The 20756-nt window shown below is 33.9% G+C and overlaps 1 protein-coding gene across 2 annotated transcripts in view; it reads right to left on the reverse strand.

Moving 5' to 3' along the window:
- The window catches only part of CNTN5 (contactin 5), a 1399046-nt gene that overhangs the window by 355772 nt on the left and 1022518 nt on the right, over positions 1-20756 (reverse strand). For both annotated transcript variants that reach the window (XM_045038579.1, XM_023239314.2), the window contains one exon: positions 7877-7979. In XM_045038579.1, the coding sequence (XP_044894514.1) occupies positions 7877-7979 (103 nt within the window). The remainder of the gene's footprint in view (positions 1-7876; positions 7980-20756) is intronic.

The following is a 20756-nucleotide window of genomic DNA, read 5'->3' on the forward strand; positions in this document are numbered from 1 at the left end:
TGAGAAAAGTAAAACATAAACTATAGCAAAAATGACTTTATGAATTGATAACTGGCACTTTCATATTTGCAATAAACATATAAAAAGAGAAAAAAATACTTAACCTTCTGGTTTCTTAATAGACATTTGATGGAGTAACAAAAGATGGTTTGTAAATGCTATCTGAAAGAGAGATAATCAGGCACTAAGAAAGGCAGGAAATTGAATGTGTTCTTCCCTCCCACCTCACTGCCAGGTTTCAGATGATCCTGGAAAGGTCATCCACATAATTATTACAGTAACTGGTTCAAGGCCTTTTGAGCACAGCTGATCTGATTGTGTGTTAATGGCTGCAAAAGCAAGATAAGGAACATGTAAAGTTAAAAAAAAAAAAGAAAGAAAGAAAGAAAGAAAGAAAGAAAGAAAGAAGAAAGAAAAGATCTCCCTGTAACACTATTAGCTTGTAGAATTGTCATAGCAGATAAACTGATGTTGCTTTATGGCATATGGCTTTTTTATTACAGAATAACCCCAAGTTTGCCCTTGTGCATGGGGTCATTTAAGCATCAATGACCAAATTTTACTTCTTTGTTGTTGGTAGCTATGTGACATATCTAGTGATCTTTTTGGGGTCTGCAAAAGGTCACATGATGAAATGAAATCTGTCAGAAAACTGTAGCTAATGTAATATGGTCAGAATTTTCAGGGCCAAGACACATGAAAGGCATCTGGAGACTTCTGTCTGACCAAACCAAGGCAGTAACATACTTCCTGTTATGAAAGATTGGCCACATTTCTCATACCTGAATTAAATTCAATAAATAAAGCCAGCATCTACTGCATGTAAAAAATACTCTAGGGATACAAAACTTTAGCACAGTAAGGAAGACAGATATACACAACTGACCCCATAAGGCACTCTAAATGGTAAAATATGGATGGTGATACAGTTCCAATGGTAAGAGATTGGATTTCAAGTAAAGTAGGCAGGATTCAGCAGAGAAGCTGCATTTGACCTGTTTCAAAGACCAAATAGAATTGTGAGGGCAGGATATTTTAGACTGGCAGAAGTGAGTTACAAGAAAAGTATGTATGGATGAGGTATAGGAAGAGGTGTGGTTGATTAAGAGGTAGAGATAAGTTTGAAAATGTAAAGTGGAACTTGTGTCAGTCCACCCTTCTTACTCTGTTTTGTGATATGAGGGCTGATGATGAAAACAAGATGGGAACCTCTGAGCTTTCAGCTTTAATTCCAGCTCTTCTTGTTTTTCCCCACAACCCTAGAGATGATAGCTGCTTTCTGCAGTTACTAAATGCCCCATACTTTAAAGTTCCCATTTTACTCTGTGTTGTCTTGTTAACAAGTTATATAGATGAGACTTAAAAACTGAGCACGATCAGTTGAAAATATCACCAACTTCCAATTACATTTGGAGAGGACCATTGAAATGAAGTATGAACTAGGGACCTACGGGATTTCTTACTTGCATTGTCCTTTGAGCTCTTATCTCTCATTTCCTTTCAGGAGTATTGTGTTCAGTGTTTAAAGCAGACCTGATAGATACCAAAGACACCCCTTCTCCCCTAACTAAAGTCTCTGAGCTGAATGCTGAGCAAGAAAAGGCAACACTCTCCATTTCTACTTCCTGCATAAGCTACTTTAAAATATTATGCAATAATGTAGTTAACAAAAGCAGCTAATTAAGCCTGCCTGGCTCTAGACTCTTAATATTCAGCGTGAGTAGGTAGATGAGTGGCCAGCAAAAAAGAATGTTTATTTTAAAATTTTCATTTCCAATCCTGACCCAGACCATTTCTTTCTTTTCAGGAAACATTCCGTCTAGATTATTGGGAGACAAATGGATATTATATTCTTCCATTAGTGTGGGTAGAGTTTCTACTGCCTCTGCTGATAATCCATTTTTCCCTGTAACAACTTTTTTTTTTGTCACAAACTTCTACATTAGACCCAATCTAATTCTGCTAGTTTAGTCCCAAACTGTTGGAATTTCAAGCTCTCTCACCTCGATGAAACTGGAGAAGAGTGTATGAGCAATCTCTTGATAATAGCATTCCATATGTCTGCAACAGCCTTTTTATTTCCAAAGTAATTAATCCCCATTCTTTTTTTTTTCTTCACTTTTCTGTATTTCTCAGGCCTTTGCATACCTTTGTTGCCCTATGGATGCTTTTTAATCGTTTCCCATTTTGGGGGGGGGGGGGAATTCTACCTTTGCAGAATTGACCAGTACTAAACAGAATGTGTCATAGTCACTTCACCCATATTTTCTGTACTCAGTATTGTATAATTCTATTTGCAGAAAGATTTCTACAAGTATAACTCATTCCCATGTTGCATTCTGCTGCAGTAGCCTACAGAGAAACCCTTTGATTTTTCCTAAATTCAGATTTAAATAGAGATTTATTTAGAAGACAACTTGCAGCTTTTTGCTCTCGTATTGACTTTGTATTTAACTTCATATTAGGCAGATTGGTGAACTGGTGTGATGCTATGATATAGTGAAATTCGATAACCTAAAATATTTTTTCTGCTGCTGTTTTTCTTTAAGAATAAAGAAAAATATCAGCTTATATATTTTTAAATGATCTTTGAAACTATGGCTGCATTAATTTACTTCTAAATTATAAGAACTGAATACCTTTAGAAACAGATTATATAGAAGTAGATGTACTTACTTTTTAAGATGAATAAAAACGTAGTTTGTGAGCAATGGATCAGTATTCTGATATGTTTTGAAAGTTGTTAACAATAAAAGAAATTTCCAGTATGGCTTATGATATTCATGAATGATATCATTGGTCAGAGAAAATTCAAGAGGTGGAATCTGTCTTTATTGTATTTAAGTCTCAATTTAAACTGGAACAAAACCGATGGGCTATGTAACTCTAAAGATAAAAATTGACTGTGGGAGGACACCTCAGTCAAAGTGTATACTGTTGCTTATTTAATGACAGACTGAACTGAAAATAGTCCAGCTAAGTCCAGCTAAATGTATGATGATAGAATGAGAATAAGGATGATGGAAATACTTAGAAATTAGTACAGTACCTGGAACATAGTTATTTCTTAAAATCTCCAGACTTGTACTCAGTTCTAGGTCCTTTCAAGGTACGTTAGCCCATTTGCATTTACCAGATGAGCTATACAAGCACACTTCTTGCTTTTTGGCTCCTTTGCGTTAATGAATTAATTATTTTTCCTTGAGAGAGGAGTATCTAGGAAAGTAGTGGATTTAATGAATGACATGATATAAATGGTGATTTCTGGTCGGAAGTCTGAGTTGCTCCAGGAAGGGTGGGAGAAGGTAAAAGTGGGAACAACAAATTTTGTACTTTTGATCTCCTTGTTTGTCCTTCATGCCATTATTGCATCAAATATCACTCTCTCTGACATATGTATTTCACTATGTCCTTCACACTGGTATTTATTTATTTTCTGATTTATTTTTTAATTATGTTTTAAAAATAGACTTTACTTTTTAAGTGCAGTTTTAGGTTCACAGATAGCATAATTAAGCAGAAAGTACAGTTACAATATACTTCCTGTCCCATATACCCAACAGCCCCCCACCCATGTTATCAAATACTTCATCAAAGTGGTACAAGTATTACAATTGATGAAGCTATATTGACAAATTATTACCATGAAAAGATGATAATGTACTTTAGGGTTCACTCTTGGTTTATTCTATAGGTTTTGACAAATACATAATGACGTGTCTCCAACATTATAGTATCACACAGAATAGCTTTATTACTGTAAAAGTTCTCGGTGCTTCATCTAGTCATTTCTCTTTTCCCCTAGCCCTGGCAATACTGATATTTTTACTGCATCCATAGTTTTGCCTTTTCCAGAATGTAATATAGTTGGAATCATGCAATAAATAGCCTTTCTAGATTGGCTTCTTTGATAAATCTTCCTCATTTTAACCTCATTTTATCCCTCAAAGGAAACAACCAAACTTTTCCTAAGAATCAATAGGTAAAGGAAAGATTTTGGGATCATTTTTTTTAAACAGTAAGTATAATTTGGACATGATAACATGCCTTAAAAATAAAATAAAATGAGAAGGAGAAATTGTAGGTCTAAGAGAGATACTGGTGGAGTGAGGTAAGAATAAGCAGGAAAAAGTGAGGACTAAATATATAAGTGTAAATGTAGACATAAATGAGAAAAGATGAGAAGGCAAGAAGTAGAGGTATGAATGTAGGTGGATTTGTTTGGGAGATTAGGAGTTAATCAAAAGATTTTATGCATAAAAAGCTATTTATTGTTTATTTATTATGTGTTACTAATAAAGACTGGAATTGTATTAAGTAGACAGAATCTTTCTGACTTTATTCATTCCCGCAACAAACATTTCCTGAGTGCTGTTACGTGTCAAGCACTGTGGTAGGCACTAGGAATAAGTAAAGAATGTAGTCATGATTCCTGCTTTCATGGAGTTTAAAACTTATTCCATTTGCCTCCCTTATCTGTCATCTTCCTTTTCCCCCAGACTCCCTCCTTTGCTTTGTGTACTGCCAACAGCTCCTCTGGGCTTGCAGGTAGGCTTCTGGTTGCCTTTAGCCATGTGAGCCACCAGAGATGGGGAGGCATGAAGAAAAAGAAATAAGGAAATGAATTTCCTGACCCTTTCCTTAGCTGTGTTCTTTTAATGCATTTCTTCAGTGTCTATAGTTGCCTTGGGGGCCACAGCCCACTCCATATATCCAGCTCTTTCTGGTTTTGGTGACATTATTATCTCCTCCTCCTTTTTCATTCTGGCTTAAGGGTGGGAATGACTTCTTGGTATCACTAGTCTACAAATGCCTCAGTTTTTTTTTTTTTTTTTTTTTTTTTTGGTTACCTTAACCTTGCTCATGGATATTGAATGCGTGCCTTTAGTAAACTCTTTTGAACCATATGAGTTGTATCCTGTTTCCACTTGGATTTATGCCTGATCCAGTGGGGAAATAATCAGAGAAACTTATATGTAAATAATATAAATAATAAGGGTTATGATGAATAATAACCCAAATATTTAGATAGAGAATAATGAGTGTGAGTTACATAAAGTAGTAACAGCTTTTCTCTTTAGAGGGTTATATTTAAGTTGAGGCCAAAGGATAAGTGGGAGCTAGCATGGAAAGAACAGGGAAGAGTGTTCCCTATAGAGGGAAAACAATTGTAAAGGCCATGAGATAGCAAAGAGCTTGGTATCCTCTATGCCAGAATTTGGTTATAATACCCCATGAGGAACATTTGTTTAAAACACTATGTGAACACACTGAAAGGGGATATCAGCTTGAGTGGCAAGGTCCTGATCAGTATCTAGTCGTATATAATAAAGTTCTTGGGCAGGCAAAGATCCACCAGAGAATGTCCTTGTTAAGGTGGGAAACAGCTCAAGTGGGCTGTGGGAACTAAGCAGATGCTCAGGTATTAATTTGAAATTTCTATGATTATGTTGGGATGCAATAAGAATCTATTCCACATGATTGTGTACTCTAAAAAAATTAGCACCTGCGTGGCTCAGGTCATGATCTCAAGGTTTGTGGGTTTGAGCCTCGAATCGAACTCTCTACTGTCAGCATGGAGCCCCACTTTGGATCCTCTGTTCTCTCTCCCCCCGCCGCCCCTGCTGCTCATCCTCTATCTTTTTCTTTGTCTCTCAAAATAGAAAAAAAAAAACATTAAAAAAAGTGTTTTAAAATAACACATGTAAAGATGTTATTTTTAAATTTTGTTTACTTTCATCAGTGGTAGGTTAATCTTTAGGTAGAGGTAAACTCTTCATACATGCTTTTTTCATAATTATGACACTTCATAAAAAAGATATCAAGTGAGCAACAGACTTTCTTGATAGGCTGTGTGTCTTTATCTTCCCTTTTGCTTACTTATGTTGGGGGAAAATGGGGAGAAGGAGTAACAAAGGAGTGGAAAAGATGAAGAAAATAAAGTATTAAAATAACATAATTTGACTGTTGGATTCCACCTAGAATGAAAGGGATTTTAAGGATCAATTTACTAAACATATTTTGAGAATTCCAAAAGCAAACACATCTAACTTATTAAATAAGCCTGCCTGGGGAAATATCCCAAATTATTTTTTTTCCTCTATAAATCCATTTCTGTAATATGTTTTACAATATGACCTTCTTTTGTTTGTAGTTTTAATGCAAATTCTGGCATTTAGGAATTACTTAACTGCAGGAAAAAAAAAAGAGAATTATTTAACTGCAGGATATACTAAAACCTTTGGCATTAAGTCAAAATATATTATTTTTGTATTTATCAGAATCCAGCTGATTACTCAGGACATTTTCAGGCACACATGACACCTCAGTATGGCAAATAGTGAAAAACAATAATTTTAAGGTTGATTTAATCATGTCCATTTAACCAGTATCTTTAGGTTTGGAAAGCTTCCTCAGATATCAGCCCAAATACCCCCTAGATGAATTTTTAGTTCTTGAAATATATTTATGTTGGGCGCCTGGGTGGCGCAGTCGGTTAAGCGTCCGACTTCAGCCAGGTCACGATCTCGCGGTCCGTGAGTTCGAGCCCCGCGTCGGGCTCTGGGCTGATGGCTCAGAGCCTGGAGCCTGTTTCCCATTCTGTGTCTCCCTCTCTCTGCCCCTCCCCCGTTCATGCTCTGTCTCTCTCTGTCCCAAAAATAAATAAACGTTGAAAAAAATTAAAAAAAAAGAAATATATTTATGCTTACAGGCATATTTTGCTTACAAATGGAATACATAACAATTTATTTTGTTTTCAGTCTATTATGATCATGCTTCTACTCAGATTTAAATAGAATTGCACATGTGTATGTTATTTCAATCAGTTTTAAATTTTAAAAAAGCATGATATTCACTATGTTCATTCCTTAAACCTCTTCTTACTATGAGTTTTTATATATAAATTTACTATAAATATGAATTTTTCAAATTTACTAATATTTTTTCTCACCCATAAGCTAAACCTACTTTAAGCACATTTATATAGCATGTTTTATCTCCAAGTACTTTATAGCTATGTTGTGGGAGGTAGCTCACCACAACTGAAGTTAAATGATTAGTAACTCTGATAGAGATGCATTTATGTAAATTATAATTACAGAGTCTAGAAAGGACCCTGAGGTTTTATCACCTTAAAAATACAAAACAACACTCTGTTTAAAATAAATCATAATACTCTAATCAAATATAATCAAAATCTTACTCCTGCCTCTATGCTCAATAGTCATATTATAAACATCATTGACAAGTGATTATATATATTATAGGATTTAAGCCCTCAGAAATAGAATCATTAAGTCTAGCAGTCATTATAGTGTGATATATATCATCTTTCTCATTTGGGGAATGATTGCATATTGTACATATTGACAGCTGGTGCTATCATGTTATCATTCTTTCAGAAAATACTAATCAATTGGCTCACTGTAACTACTATCTTTATGATTTTTATACTGTTGTCTCATTATATCTTATCAGAATCTATATCATATGCACAAAAAGCAGATAACACTTTATCTTTTTATCCATGTTTTATTTATATCATTGTTGAATGATATTTAAGAATGACATTGAAAATTTAAGACATATAGGCAAAGAGATGTAAAGCTCTTCTTTTACTTAGAGAAGTTTGCTTTATGTTAAAATAGCAAGACTATATACATTACCGTTCATAGAAATCACTAGAAAGATAATTATAATTGGTTACTTCATCAATTCCCATCTTCCTGTTTTTTTCTCTTTTCTTTTCTTTTTTATGAATAGCTACCAAGGAGCTTCTGGGAAAATTAAATCTAGCAAAATAAGTGATCCAAAAATAAGATATATCACACTTTAATAAATAATTGTATCTAATTATGGAAGAATGTGTACTTACTTGCCAAGTGCAAAGCATTCCATCTTAACAGTTGTTCCCTTAGCAGCTGTAACCGTGAAAGGAAAATGGACCTCAATTTTCGGCTCATATTCTCCCATCACACCTGGCAAATAGAGAGCATTCTTTAAGCATAAAATTAATGTCACAATTTCCTTCCAATTCTGGAGATGTTACATTGAAAAGCACCGTGGTTTGGTTGTTAATGTCTGTTTGATGACTGCTAAATTTTTAATGCATTGAAGTAACAAGTACACTTGGAGTCAGTCTGAAGTTGCATGTATATTCAATACCATTTCAAGTAATAATTATTAGAAAGGTTAATCAACACTGCTAGTTTAGTTACTGATTATATTCCAGGGGAAATAAATAACTATGAACATTTCCCAAGATAAATGATTGTGTTTTTTTCTAAATAAGTAAAAACTTTCTTTATCATTGTCATAAAAATGAATGCTTATTCATTAAGTCAACATATATTTACTGGAGGACAGCTATGCTAACCACTAACATGTATTTATTGAATATTTATCATATGCAAGCATTTTGCTAGGCATTGTGGGGATTATTAAGATAAATCAGCCATGGGCTGTGCTCTCCAGCACTCAGCAAGTGTATTCTTAGACAATGACTCAAGTATGGAAGAAGAGCAATATACATAAAATTATTGTAATTCAAGATAGGAAGTGATGAGTGCTATGAACAAGATATCCTTAAACTATTATGTACATTTGAAGCACTATATATATATATATATATATATATATATATATATATGAATAGTTAGGATTTGAATAAGTAGGGAAAAGATAGGAGAGAAAGCAAATGAAACTCTAAGAATAAAGACAAAAAGGTGGGAAACTACCAGAAGTAGGAATATCAGCTTTTCTGGCACGTTTGGTATATGAAGAGAAATGATACTGGGCAAATTTGGAAATATAAATGGAGTACAAAAAGTAGAGGGCTTTGATGACCAGAGTAACACATTCAGACTTTAATCTGTAAATAAAATTTGGACCACTTGGGTTTTGAATAGAGGAGTGGTATTCTGCTGAGATGTATATACTGAAATTGGAGCAGAAACCAGTACATCAATAACATTATTTCAATAATGCAAGATAGAAGGAATAAAGGTCCAAACTTGAATTACAGTGGTAGAGAGAGAGAGAGATAGAGTGAGAGAGAAGAGGCACTAGACAAAAACAACAACAACAACAACAAATAAGTGAGCTTGGCACACATTGAGGGTGGTTGCTGGAGACAAGGGTGTGGACCTCTTCAATAATGACACTAAGGCTTTCAGCTTCGGGGCTGGATGATGATGTGAATGAAAGGAAGAAGAACACAGCTACAGTGGAAAAGCTGATGACACTCAGTTTAGGAGCACTGAGTTTGATACCTGTAAGATATTCAGAAGAATCTGAGTAGACAACTCAATGAGGGAATGAAGCTCGGAATGAGTTCTGGACAAGTGACAGACATTTAATGTCATCATTTAGAAGTGGCAGTTGAAGCTCTGAGATTGGATATGACTTTCACCTAAACAAAGACCTAGCTGAGGACTGGTGAATTCCTGTGCTAGTGCTCTCAAGTAAGCGAGGAGCTAATTTCCTCCCCCAAATTTTAGGAGATCCTGTATATAAAGCAGTATAGAGGAGATAGTTATAATTTAGTACAGATGTTTCTCTGAACAGCTTGTATGTGTTTGGGGATGTTTGTGTTTATGGGCATGTGTGCACATCTAGGTCCATGTCATGTATAGATAGTGCTATGTGTAATCCCTCTTTGTGTATGCATGTGAGATGAGAAAGGACAGGAGAGATGAAAACTAGAAAGAGTAAGAAAAGTGATATAAGATATAAAGGCAAAATGTACTGGATGTACAAAGACAGAAAAGGTTACCTTTGGCAAGAAAACTTTTATGTATTTATTATCTATCTATCTATCATCTATCATAAATCATCTATCTACAAATTATTGATTTGATATGGGCCTTGAAAAAAGAATGTGGCCCACTTTAGATGGAAAGTATTCAAATTCACTGAGGACAAGAAGATTATCTTTGCTTTTTCTTTGTTAGTGTTTTGCAAACTAATCATAGACAAATATCACTGATATTTGCACCAAAAAGATTGGCTTCTGAACATAGCTTTGCTAATGACTTAGACTGTTCCATCTCTGATAGGTCAGTGACTTGCAGGTCTTATTTTTCTAATCCATACTCTGAGGGAACAGAAGAGAATTACCATTGATGTAATGTATTACTCCAATACGCTGATTCCTTTGATTGCTTTCTAGTCCAGTGTTCACTGAACCAAGAGCCTGATTTGTATATAGCAAGTGAATTGAGTGGTTAGTCTTATTTTATCAAAATGAATGTTTAAGCACTTCTCTTTCTCAACACTATTTCCTCTTCTTTTCTCAACTATATATGAAATATAAAATTGAAAGGTTTGAATAAGAAGCTTCAAATTACATTATCTAATTTGAGCTGCACTATAAGGTATAACTCTTTCTGATTTTACTCTTATGGTGAAGATATAAGGACAGATGAGAAAGCTCTTCACCTTTCTTGTTCTTTGACAATTGATTACATTCAGCAATTAAGTTTTGCCATACATTTCACAGAACAATTATGTTAGAGCTGAAGTCCACGTTAGTGTATATAATTTATCTTTTTTTTTTTTAAGATGAGAGAGTTAAGAGTCAAAGAGGTCAGGTAACTGGCTCAAGTTCCTATAGAATGCTGTTGGCAGAATGGCAAAAATAGGAATTTTCTGACCTTAGGTGTTTAACAGCTATTTGCTTGACATCACTCTATTGAGGGATTTCAGTCACAACAGTTCAGGCATAACCACATGAACTACATCAATCATTGACTGTCTGTCATGGATTAATATCCATATCCATATTTTAATTTCAAGTTTTATTATTTCAAGTCATATGTGGTGTAGCTTGTAATTTGTTTTGTTGGGTAGGGTTTGATGTTAAAGGAAAGAGAAGCAGTCCTATAAGACACTTAGTTAAATATCAAAATATTAGGCCTATCTCTTTATTCAAGGTAGTTCCTTTATTTTTATTTTATTTTATTTTATTTTATTTTATTATTTTATTTCACTTATTTATTTATTTTTTCTCCCTGGAGACACTGTACATGTCTTCATCTCTTTCTCCATACCTTTTCTTGGATAGTAGGCTGCCCTATTAAAATTACATGCCATTAGAAGATGACCCCAAATTACCCTAATTCCTGATAAACAAAGGTCTTCCAGCTGAAACAACATTATTCTCCTTCTATGTCTTCATGGTTGTTGTTTTTTTTTTGGCAATTCAAATATAAATTTTATTTTTTTTTTATTTATGATAAATCATCTTTTTTTATAACTTGTTTTATTATTTTTTAAAATTTACATCCAAATTAGTTAGCATATGGTGAAACAACGATATCAGGAGTAGATTCCTTAGTGCCCCTTACCCATTTAGCCCATCCCTCCTCTCACAACCCCTCCCGTAACCCTCAGTTTGTTCTCCATATTTATGAGTCTCTACTGTTTTGTCCCCTTCCCTCCCGGTTTTTATATTATTTTTGTTTCCCTTCCCTTATGATTATATGTTTTGTCTCTTAAAGTCTTTTTTTTTATTAAAAAATTTTTTTTCAACGTTTATTTATTTTTGGGACAGAGAGAGACAGAGCATGAACGGGGGAGGGGCAGAGAGAGAGAGACACAGAATCGGAAACAGGCTCCAGGCTCTGAGCCATCAGCCCAGAGCCTGACGTGGGGCTCGAACTCATGGACCGCGAGATCGTGACCTAGCTGAAGTCGGACGCTTAACCGACTGCGCCACCCAGGCGCCCCTCTTAAAGTCTTCATATGAGTGAAGTCATATGATTTTTGTCTTTCTCTGACTAATTTCACTTAGCATAATATCCTCCAGTTCCATCGACATGTTGCAAATGACAAGATTTCATTCTTTGTGATTGCCAAGTAATACTCCACTGTGTGTGTGTGTGTGTGTGTGTGTGTGTGTGTATATATATATATATATATATATATACACATGTATATATATATATACACACACCACTTCTTTTTTATCCATTCATCCATCGATGAACATTTGGGCTCTTTCCATACTTTGGCTATTGTTGATAGTACTGCTATAAACATGGGGGTGCATGTGTCCTTCAAAACAGCACACCTGTATCCCTTGGATAAATGCCCAGTAGTGTAATTGCTGGGTCATAGGGTAGTTCTATTTTTAGTTTTTTGAGGAACCTCCATACTGTTTTCCAGAGTGGCTGCACCAGCTTGCATTACCATTGATCTTCTTGTTTATTCCAATTACTTGCAAAGAGTTAAGGTGCTTTTCCCTAAGTGGAATGTAATTTCAAGTACTGTTTCTTTAAGTGTGTTGCAGACTAGACAGCCAACAACATTCAAAAAAATGGAAAACTTACAAAAATTTCATTGTACATGTTTCAACTCTAAGCATAGTGATAAATAATCTTTGCAGATGTTTCATTTGTAAATATCTTTTTTAACTGTCTTTAGCAATTTGAATATAAATATGTAAGTATTGTGCTGTGTAAGTGACCTGGTAAGGAAATAAAAGCCCAAATAAACAACAACAACAACAACAACAACAACACAACACCAGTAAATAATAATGATAATAACAATAATGATAATGACAAATTGGAGATGGAATGAAAGGAAAAGACTAAATAGTTCACATTGTGCCAATAGACTTTGTGCTATGTACTCATCTTTTTGGGACACACTGAATATCAACTTGTGATTTGTAGATAAGTGATGTAAATCCCAGCTCCAGCCCTGGCTCTATTGAAACATCGAGGCAATCACAAACCCTCTCTGGGTCAATTTTCTTCCATACAATGCGAATGTTAATATTACGAATGATTTAAAAATCTAGAAGCATGTTAGGGAATATATATTGCACATTCATATGTTCCTCTTTACTACTGTAGTCAAATAAATTAAAAGTTATAATCTTTGAAAATGTTATCCAGATGCCGTGTTTTCAATTCCAAAATGGAGTCCTATCTGATAAGCAACAATTTCACAAGCCTAGATAGACAACATATTGTTTTCTCTCTTCAAAAGTACATATTTCTCTGAATCATAGTTTCTCAAGATGAATCATTGTTATGTAAATAAAGGGATTCATGAATCTCTTGGCAAGAGGAAATAAATAATTTGTGTTATCTTCAAATAAATGTACCATTATGAGTAGTATTTACCTAAGGAGATTGAAAAGAACTAGAAGTGTTTATTATTAGATGTTTTTCATGACTATTACATATATTCTGAAAATCAGAGAGACCAATAGATTTTGTTTCCCTTTCCACACACCAAGAAAAATTTGATCAAGGGGATGCTTCACACTGTAATTGGTTTCCATTGATTACTGAATTTTAAGACGTATTTTCTTCTCCTGTTCTTGACACTGTGATTTAGAGAAATATATGCATCTCTCTCCACCATAATCTGAAGACTCAACCCATGTGCATCAATAACTGGGAAAAATAATTTATAAAAGTAAAGTCTAAAGAAATCAACTATATATTTTTTTCTGAACAAAACAATAAGCTCTCTAGCTTTAAAACAATAGTCTTGATAGAGAAAATTTTAAAAGTTTAACAAAGAGTTGAATATTCACTATGAGAAGTATGTTAAAAGCTTTCCTTTTATTAAAAAAAAGTTTTCCATTTAGGAAATTAAGTATGTTTGATATTTTTTTAATGTTTATTTTATTTTGAGAGAGAGAGAGTAAATGAGCAGGGGAGGAGGAGGAGAAGGAGAAGGAGAGAGGGAGAGAGAGAATCCTAAGCGTTTTCATGTTCAGCCCGACATGGGGCTTCATCTCACAATGGTGAGGTCATGAGCTGAGCCAAAGTCAAGAGTCAGAAGTATAACCGACTAATCCACCCAGGTTCCCCAGTATGTTTGCTATTTTTATAAATTTGTATTTACAAATACAATTACAGAAACTTCACTGTAAATATATCTTCATAACCAAAAACATAAGTCCAATTTAAAACTCTCATGCATGATTTTCTTACTAAGTTTTCTTTGACTTTGTGCATTGTGTGTGTGTGTGTCTGCCTGTGTGTCTATGTCTGTGTGTCTATCTGTCTGTGTGTGCCTTTCAAATATGAAAAAAATATTGGTACCTGCTATGATTAGCAGCTGTATTTCTATATGGTTTATTCAAATATTTATTTCTACTAGTATATTTTTCCATTAAAAAGAGAAAGTAAAATGCCGCAGATATACAGTGGACTTTCTTCACTGAATTAAGCACATTAAACACAAATTGCTATATTCACAGTCCCTTCTATAAGAAACTAAAACTAGTAATATAGAAATAAGATAAAGGTAAGACAAGGCAAACCTAAGTTATGAGAAAGCAGTTTCGACACACACACTATCTGGAAGGTAAAGAAGATCTATTCAAATCAGAAGGTAAGACTAAGCCAATTGGAAAGTAAAATAAAATAAAATTAAATTAAATTAAATAAATAAAAAAATAAAAACTATGTATAAGAGCTGAATTGCATTATTGGGAAATATATAAAGGAAATAGCCATATAATCCTATTACTAAGATTCCTAGGACTGTTTGGATTCAGCTACTTTACAGGTCACGGAGTCGGGCCCTATTGCAAACCCTAATCTTGGAATTTTCGAATCTCTCCTTTATCTTACCATGCCATGTATTTCCTGAAAACAAAAGTCTCTTATTTAGGTTCACTGGAGTGAGCTTCTATACCTTATAACTACCTAGAAAACCACATTACCTTTTAGTTCTAGATTCTTTAGCATTATTCAGAGAAATTGCTCCTTCCAGAAAAGTTTCTTACCCATAGCTGTCTATTCATACAGTAATCACTGAGAGGTCATGGGACTTAAATATCCTTGGAGGAATTAGTTCTGCTAGCTCATTTGATCAGCTGCCTAGTTGCATAACTCGGGGAAAAAATGTGACAAATGGGTTGTTTTAACTATTGTTAAAAGTTTATTTTTACACTTTAATCTGCACAGATTGCTTTCTCACTTCAGTCTTGTTATTGAGAATGCCAGCATTCCTGCTGTTAGCACTCAGATTTGAGATACTAAACATACCAGGCCCTGATTTACTTTGTAAACAATTCACCACATATTTTATTTTATAAAAATTCTTATGGGTTTCAAAGACTTTATGAATGATATGGTTCAAAAGATAAATCTTTCCAGAGGAGGGGATGCCAATTATCACAGCTTCATCATGGGGCTTTATGTGCATTAAAGATTCTAGATGTAAAGAAAGAAAAAACTTTTTGAACACCTGCTGTAAGCCTAGTGCTGTAAGTGTATGTAACTATATTGTCATTTAAATCTTACAAATACAACAAGGTAGGCATGATTATCTCCATTTTAATTAAGAGGAAACTGATTATTTGAAAGGTTAAATAACTTGTTCAACATCACTGAGCTATTAAATGACAGGTAAGAGCTACAAATCTAGGACTACATTAATTCTGAAGCCAACTTTCCCTCCTTATTCTATGTTGCTCCCCAGGAAAAGTTCCCACTGTTTGCAAAGCAGAATTCATTTAGTCATTTCCAATTTTGTAGACAACTAAATTCCACTTCAAATACAGGGTATTTTTTTACCCTCTACATCCTTCCCCTCCCCATCCAACCAGGTTAATCTCTGTTTCTTTGTCTGTCTGTATCTCTCTCTTTCCATTTCTAATTATCTTTATCTATCTATCTATCTATCATCTATCTATCCATATGTATATCAATACCCATATCATTTCTCAATATATACATATACATATATGTATGTATTAGACAAATAGTACTATAATATACATATTTTCTATATATTTGATTTCTCTATATATTCTATTTTTCTCTATATTTCTATATATATTATATATATATAGCATATATTATAGAACTGTTTCTTTTTTTGTAAAACTAATTACAATTGTAACTGATTGTTCAATCTGATCACACTGTATCCCTTTGCTCAATTTCTGTTTCTCTTGTAATCTATAAGCTTAAGCAGGACAGAGACCACATTGTTTTGTTACCTTTGTAATCTCAAACAGTACCTGGTACAAAGTCAGTGCTCAAGAATACTTGATACCTTAACCAAAGAATCTATTTGTCAGGGTACCTGGGTGACTCAGTTAAGTGTTTGACTTCTGCTCAGGTCATGATTTCACGGGTTACAGCCCGGCGTTGGGCTCTGTGTTGACAGCTCAGAGCCTGGAGCCTCTTTGGATTCTGTGTCGCCCCCTCTCTCTGCCACTTTCCTGCTCATGTTCTGTCTCTGTCTCTCTCTCAAAAATAAATAAACACTTAAAAAAAAGAATCTGTTTTTAGATGAAGGCAGAATCATTGGTAATCACAAAATACAGGTTTTTAAACTTTTGTAATGGGTGGCAAAGGTGAGATGGAGTGCAAATTCAAGGGAGGCAAATAGGTTAAGAAACAGAGAAGTCAGGATGTTGAATGGATCATTGTTATAAATGTGGATGTCACCCAGACAGAGTAACATTGGTAAAGGAGGAAGACTAAACCAAGAGGATGAAACATTACTGCATTGCAACTACTAAAAACATGCCATGACCCTTTCTCTTAATTTACTGATGTTTTCATTTCTTTGTTTTCCACTCAAAGACTTCAATGTTCTAGTCCTAAATTATCTTTTCAACTTTACTTCTTACTCTTTCCCTTCATGCATCTATGCATGATTATTCTATGTAACAAAAATGCTTGTTATATTCAAAAATATACTTTACTTGTAACTGGTTATGAGCTATCCACATGCTGTGTGCTCTTATCTAAAAATACCTTAATATCATCCCATGCACACTAAAGTTTATCTATCAGTAAACTTCACTTCACATTCCATCTCAGAAGACAATGACAGCAATGGTGATGATGAAGAAGGGAAAGAGGAGGAGGAAGAAGAAAAGTTGAGAAGAAGGAGAAAGAGAAAGAGAAGAAAAAAGAGAAAGAGGAAGAAGAAAAGGAGAATAAATAAAAAGTGAGAGAGAAGGAAAAAAAGAAAACAAGAAAACATCCACCCTCCTAGTAAAACACAAACAACTTCTATAATAACCCCAGAAAGAAATTTTGTCCCATATTTCTGGATTACCGTGGTGTCTTATTTCTTTTGATACTAATTATGTTATACCATGCATTACAGTTATTTATATACAGCTATTCCAATTATCTTACTAGTTGAAAGCATCATGGTAAAATCTGAATTCTGTTATCTGGCCCTAGTCTGTCTTTCTGATGTCTTTGAAACGTGTCCTTCAAAATTGCAGGTTGTTATAAGCAAACTTATCTTTTTGTATAGCTGTTTTAACTCCTTACTCTAACTGCTCATCTAAAAGTAATGTGCATTTTCCTTTATAGTATTCACTTGGCTTTCATTACTCAGCAGAATAGAGCTGTGACATACTTCCAATCCAGTCTTTTCTCGAAAAAGCCATTCAAGATTCCAGATCAACACTTGAATCTGTTGGTTTGTCTTTCCTACTACTAATACAAGAGCTATTGTCCTGAGCCAAGCAAGCAAATAAACAAAGAACAGCAGACAGCAAATATAACAAATATTTTATAATTAATGCTAATTCTCTGCTTCAAAGACTCTGCTTAGTGGTGATTTAAAGTAAAATCTGAACCCTCTAGCAATGCATTGAAAAACCTTACTAATTTGTACTTTTCCTCTCCAGTTAATCTTGTATTTAGTAACTCTTCTCACAAATCTTACTCTGTAGCCACACAATACTTTTCTCCATTTCTCAAAATAACCATGGCACTTTACAACCACATGCTTTTGCCTTTTTCTGTACTTCATGTAACCTCTCCCTCTATTTAATAAACTAACATTCAGTTTTTAAAATCATTCCCCAATTTCATCTCCCCATCTTTAGAAGAATTAATTTCACTGTATTGTTTTCACAGTGCACAGTTCAAAACATTATTTTAGTGCATATCTCATGGCATTTTAATGATGTTTACTTCTTTATATTCCTCACTGCATTATGGTTTCTAGCAATGAGGAAATGGAATTTGTTCTTTTGTATCTGCAGTGCCAATGTATAAATTGATGAACTTCTATCTGGCTACATGTCATTCTTTGGATGAGCCTGGGTTCCTTGGTTCATAGTTTCTCCCATTGAATTCTTGATTTCATTTTCCTACTAAAATTTTGATTCACTATCTTGGATTGGTTCTTACAAACATTTCTTTGTTCCTCATTTAAAGCTTGAAAGTGTTTCAGGAGCAAACCAAGGAATTTCCTCATAATCTTTCTCGGATTTCATGTTCATGTCTTTTCTGATTTCTTTCCATAAACATAATGTAATTTAAATCTTTGACCTTAATCTCTGGTTTATTTGGTCCCTGATTCTGCTATCTTTTCATCCAATCTATTCTTTAAACAACTCCAGCTTAATCTTCATAAAATAATATTGTCATCATTTATTTTCCTCTCTTAAAAAATTAGTGATTTCCCATTGTCTTATTGATAAAATTTAAACTCCTCGTTTTGTCATGTAAAGCCTTCAAAATCTGCTCCAAACCTAATTTATCAACCTTAGTTTTCACTTGACTAGAATAAGCCCACTGCTCTGGTTAGAATGTCTCCAAAATGGCACTTATTTGTTCCTGTGTTACATTTAAATTATAAACCTATATATCCATTAAAATACTCTCCATTAAGAAAGATGGATTAAGTTTCTTTCGTTAGGATTACCTTCCACAACCACAGTACTCAAAATGATGGCTCCATTCCCTAGATTCTAATAGAACTTACCACTTACATTTATCATCTCTACTTAGTCATGTTTTATTTAGTGTTTAATGTTTACATGTCCTGTTTCTCTAATGAGATAGATAATTTATTTGTGGCTAGAGCCATGCCTTACACTTATTTTTGACTTATTAAACTCAGATCATTGTAGTTTCATACACATAGTCTTAGTTTACTATAAGCCAAGTGATAAGGGATAGTTATTGAGCATGAATTATACATATAGCACAGAAAATTCAAATTCATTTAAAAATTTTTCATTACTCAAGACTGGGAAAACATCATAATGCAGAATTTGCTCCAAATCCTTATAGGTAATTTCAGATTTTAATATCATTTGGGGAGAAAAATTAAATTTTTTTTCAACGTTTATTTATTTTTGGGACAGAGAGAGACAGAGCATGAACGGGGGAGGGGCAGAGAGAGAGGGAGCCATCAGCCCAGAGCCCGACGCAGGGCTCGAACTCACGGACTGAGAGATCGTGACCTGGCTGAAGTCGGACGCTTAACCGACTGCGCCACCCAGGCGCCCCATGGGGAGAAAAATTAAATTTACCAGTTTTATTATCTCTCTATATATAAATGAAAGATACAATATTTAAAAAAATGATTAACCCATTAATATATTATGATACTGTTTTTTTCTTGGTCATTAAAAAAAATTATCTTAGGTTTTAATACTGATGAAATGGAGATTCTGAAGCCTGTTAATGATGGATAGATTAAACCACAATGTATTTGAGTTTTCATGTCTTTCACAAAAGAATATGTCTTGGCAATACAGATCAACAGGACTACATTAATAAGTTTCCTTATTATTTTTCTTTGTTGAACATATTATCCAGTATTAAGCCAAAATAAAAGACAAAAAGAATTTAACCACAAAATAATTATAATTATTGAATATAACTGTTCACATTAAAAAGCAACAACAACTAGGAACTGGTATTTAATAGACTGCAAAGGGTACACTTTTGGTTTTTTTGTTTTTTGTTTTTTTGTTTTTTTGAAAAAAGAAGGGAGTGAACCAGAAAAAGAATTTGTAATGGACAGGGTGTCTTCCTTTGCAAATTTTCCTAGTTCCACTTGGGTGTGGGTAAATGCTTCCTAAAAAGAACCAGAAGCAGGGCTTCTCACTTTCAGTGAGTAAGTGCTCACTGAAAACATGCTAGTTATACACATGTTGGATTTCTAACACTGAAAGGTCTTTGGAAATCTGTTTGTTTGTTTTGTTTTTGTTTTATTTTTTGTTGATTTTTTAAAATTTATTTTATTTTTCATCATGATGAGGGTACTCTTTAATCCCTATCATCTATTTCACCCATCCCTCCACCCACCTCCCCTCTGGTAACCATCGGGTCTCTATAATTAAGAGTCTGTTTTTTGGTTTCTTTCTCTCTCTCTCTTTTTTTCCCTTTGCTCATTTGTTTTGTTTCTTAAATTCCACATCGAGTGACATCATACTGTATTTGTCTTTCTCTGACTGACTTATTTTTCTTAGCATTATACTCTCTAGCTCTATCCACGTTGCTGCAAATGGCAAGATTTCATTCTTTTTTTATGACTGAATAATATTCCCCCTCTCTTTTTCTCTCTGTATGTCATAACTTCTTTATCCATTCATTTATTGATGGACATGTAAAAAAAATAAATTACACATCAACTTATTCCAGCTCAAAAAATTTGTTCCCAGGTTTAAAGTGGTTTAGTGAAATAATGGCTTGGGGAAGTAAGTAATTTAATGATAGATGCAAATATGATCTGTAAGGTCTTCTTTCTTAGTTTTAATATGATTTGTTTATATTGCTGGTCATTCAATTTGTGAATAGTTTTTGTAGGTTATAACCCACTCCCGCTGTTATTTTTATCATCTTTTTTTTACAAGATTTATAAAGTTGTAGAGATAAATTAAAATATAAAATTACAATTAGATAGGAATTTACCCAAAGGATACAGGAGTGCTATTCATAGGGACACATATACCCCAGTGTTTATAGCAGTGCTAACAACAGTAGCCAAATTATGAAAAAAAAAAC

This window comes from Felis catus, chromosome D1 (assembly GCF_018350175.1).
Source record: "Felis catus isolate Fca126 chromosome D1, F.catus_Fca126_mat1.0, whole genome shotgun sequence".
Lineage (NCBI taxonomy): Eukaryota > Metazoa > Chordata > Mammalia > Carnivora > Felidae > Felis > Felis catus.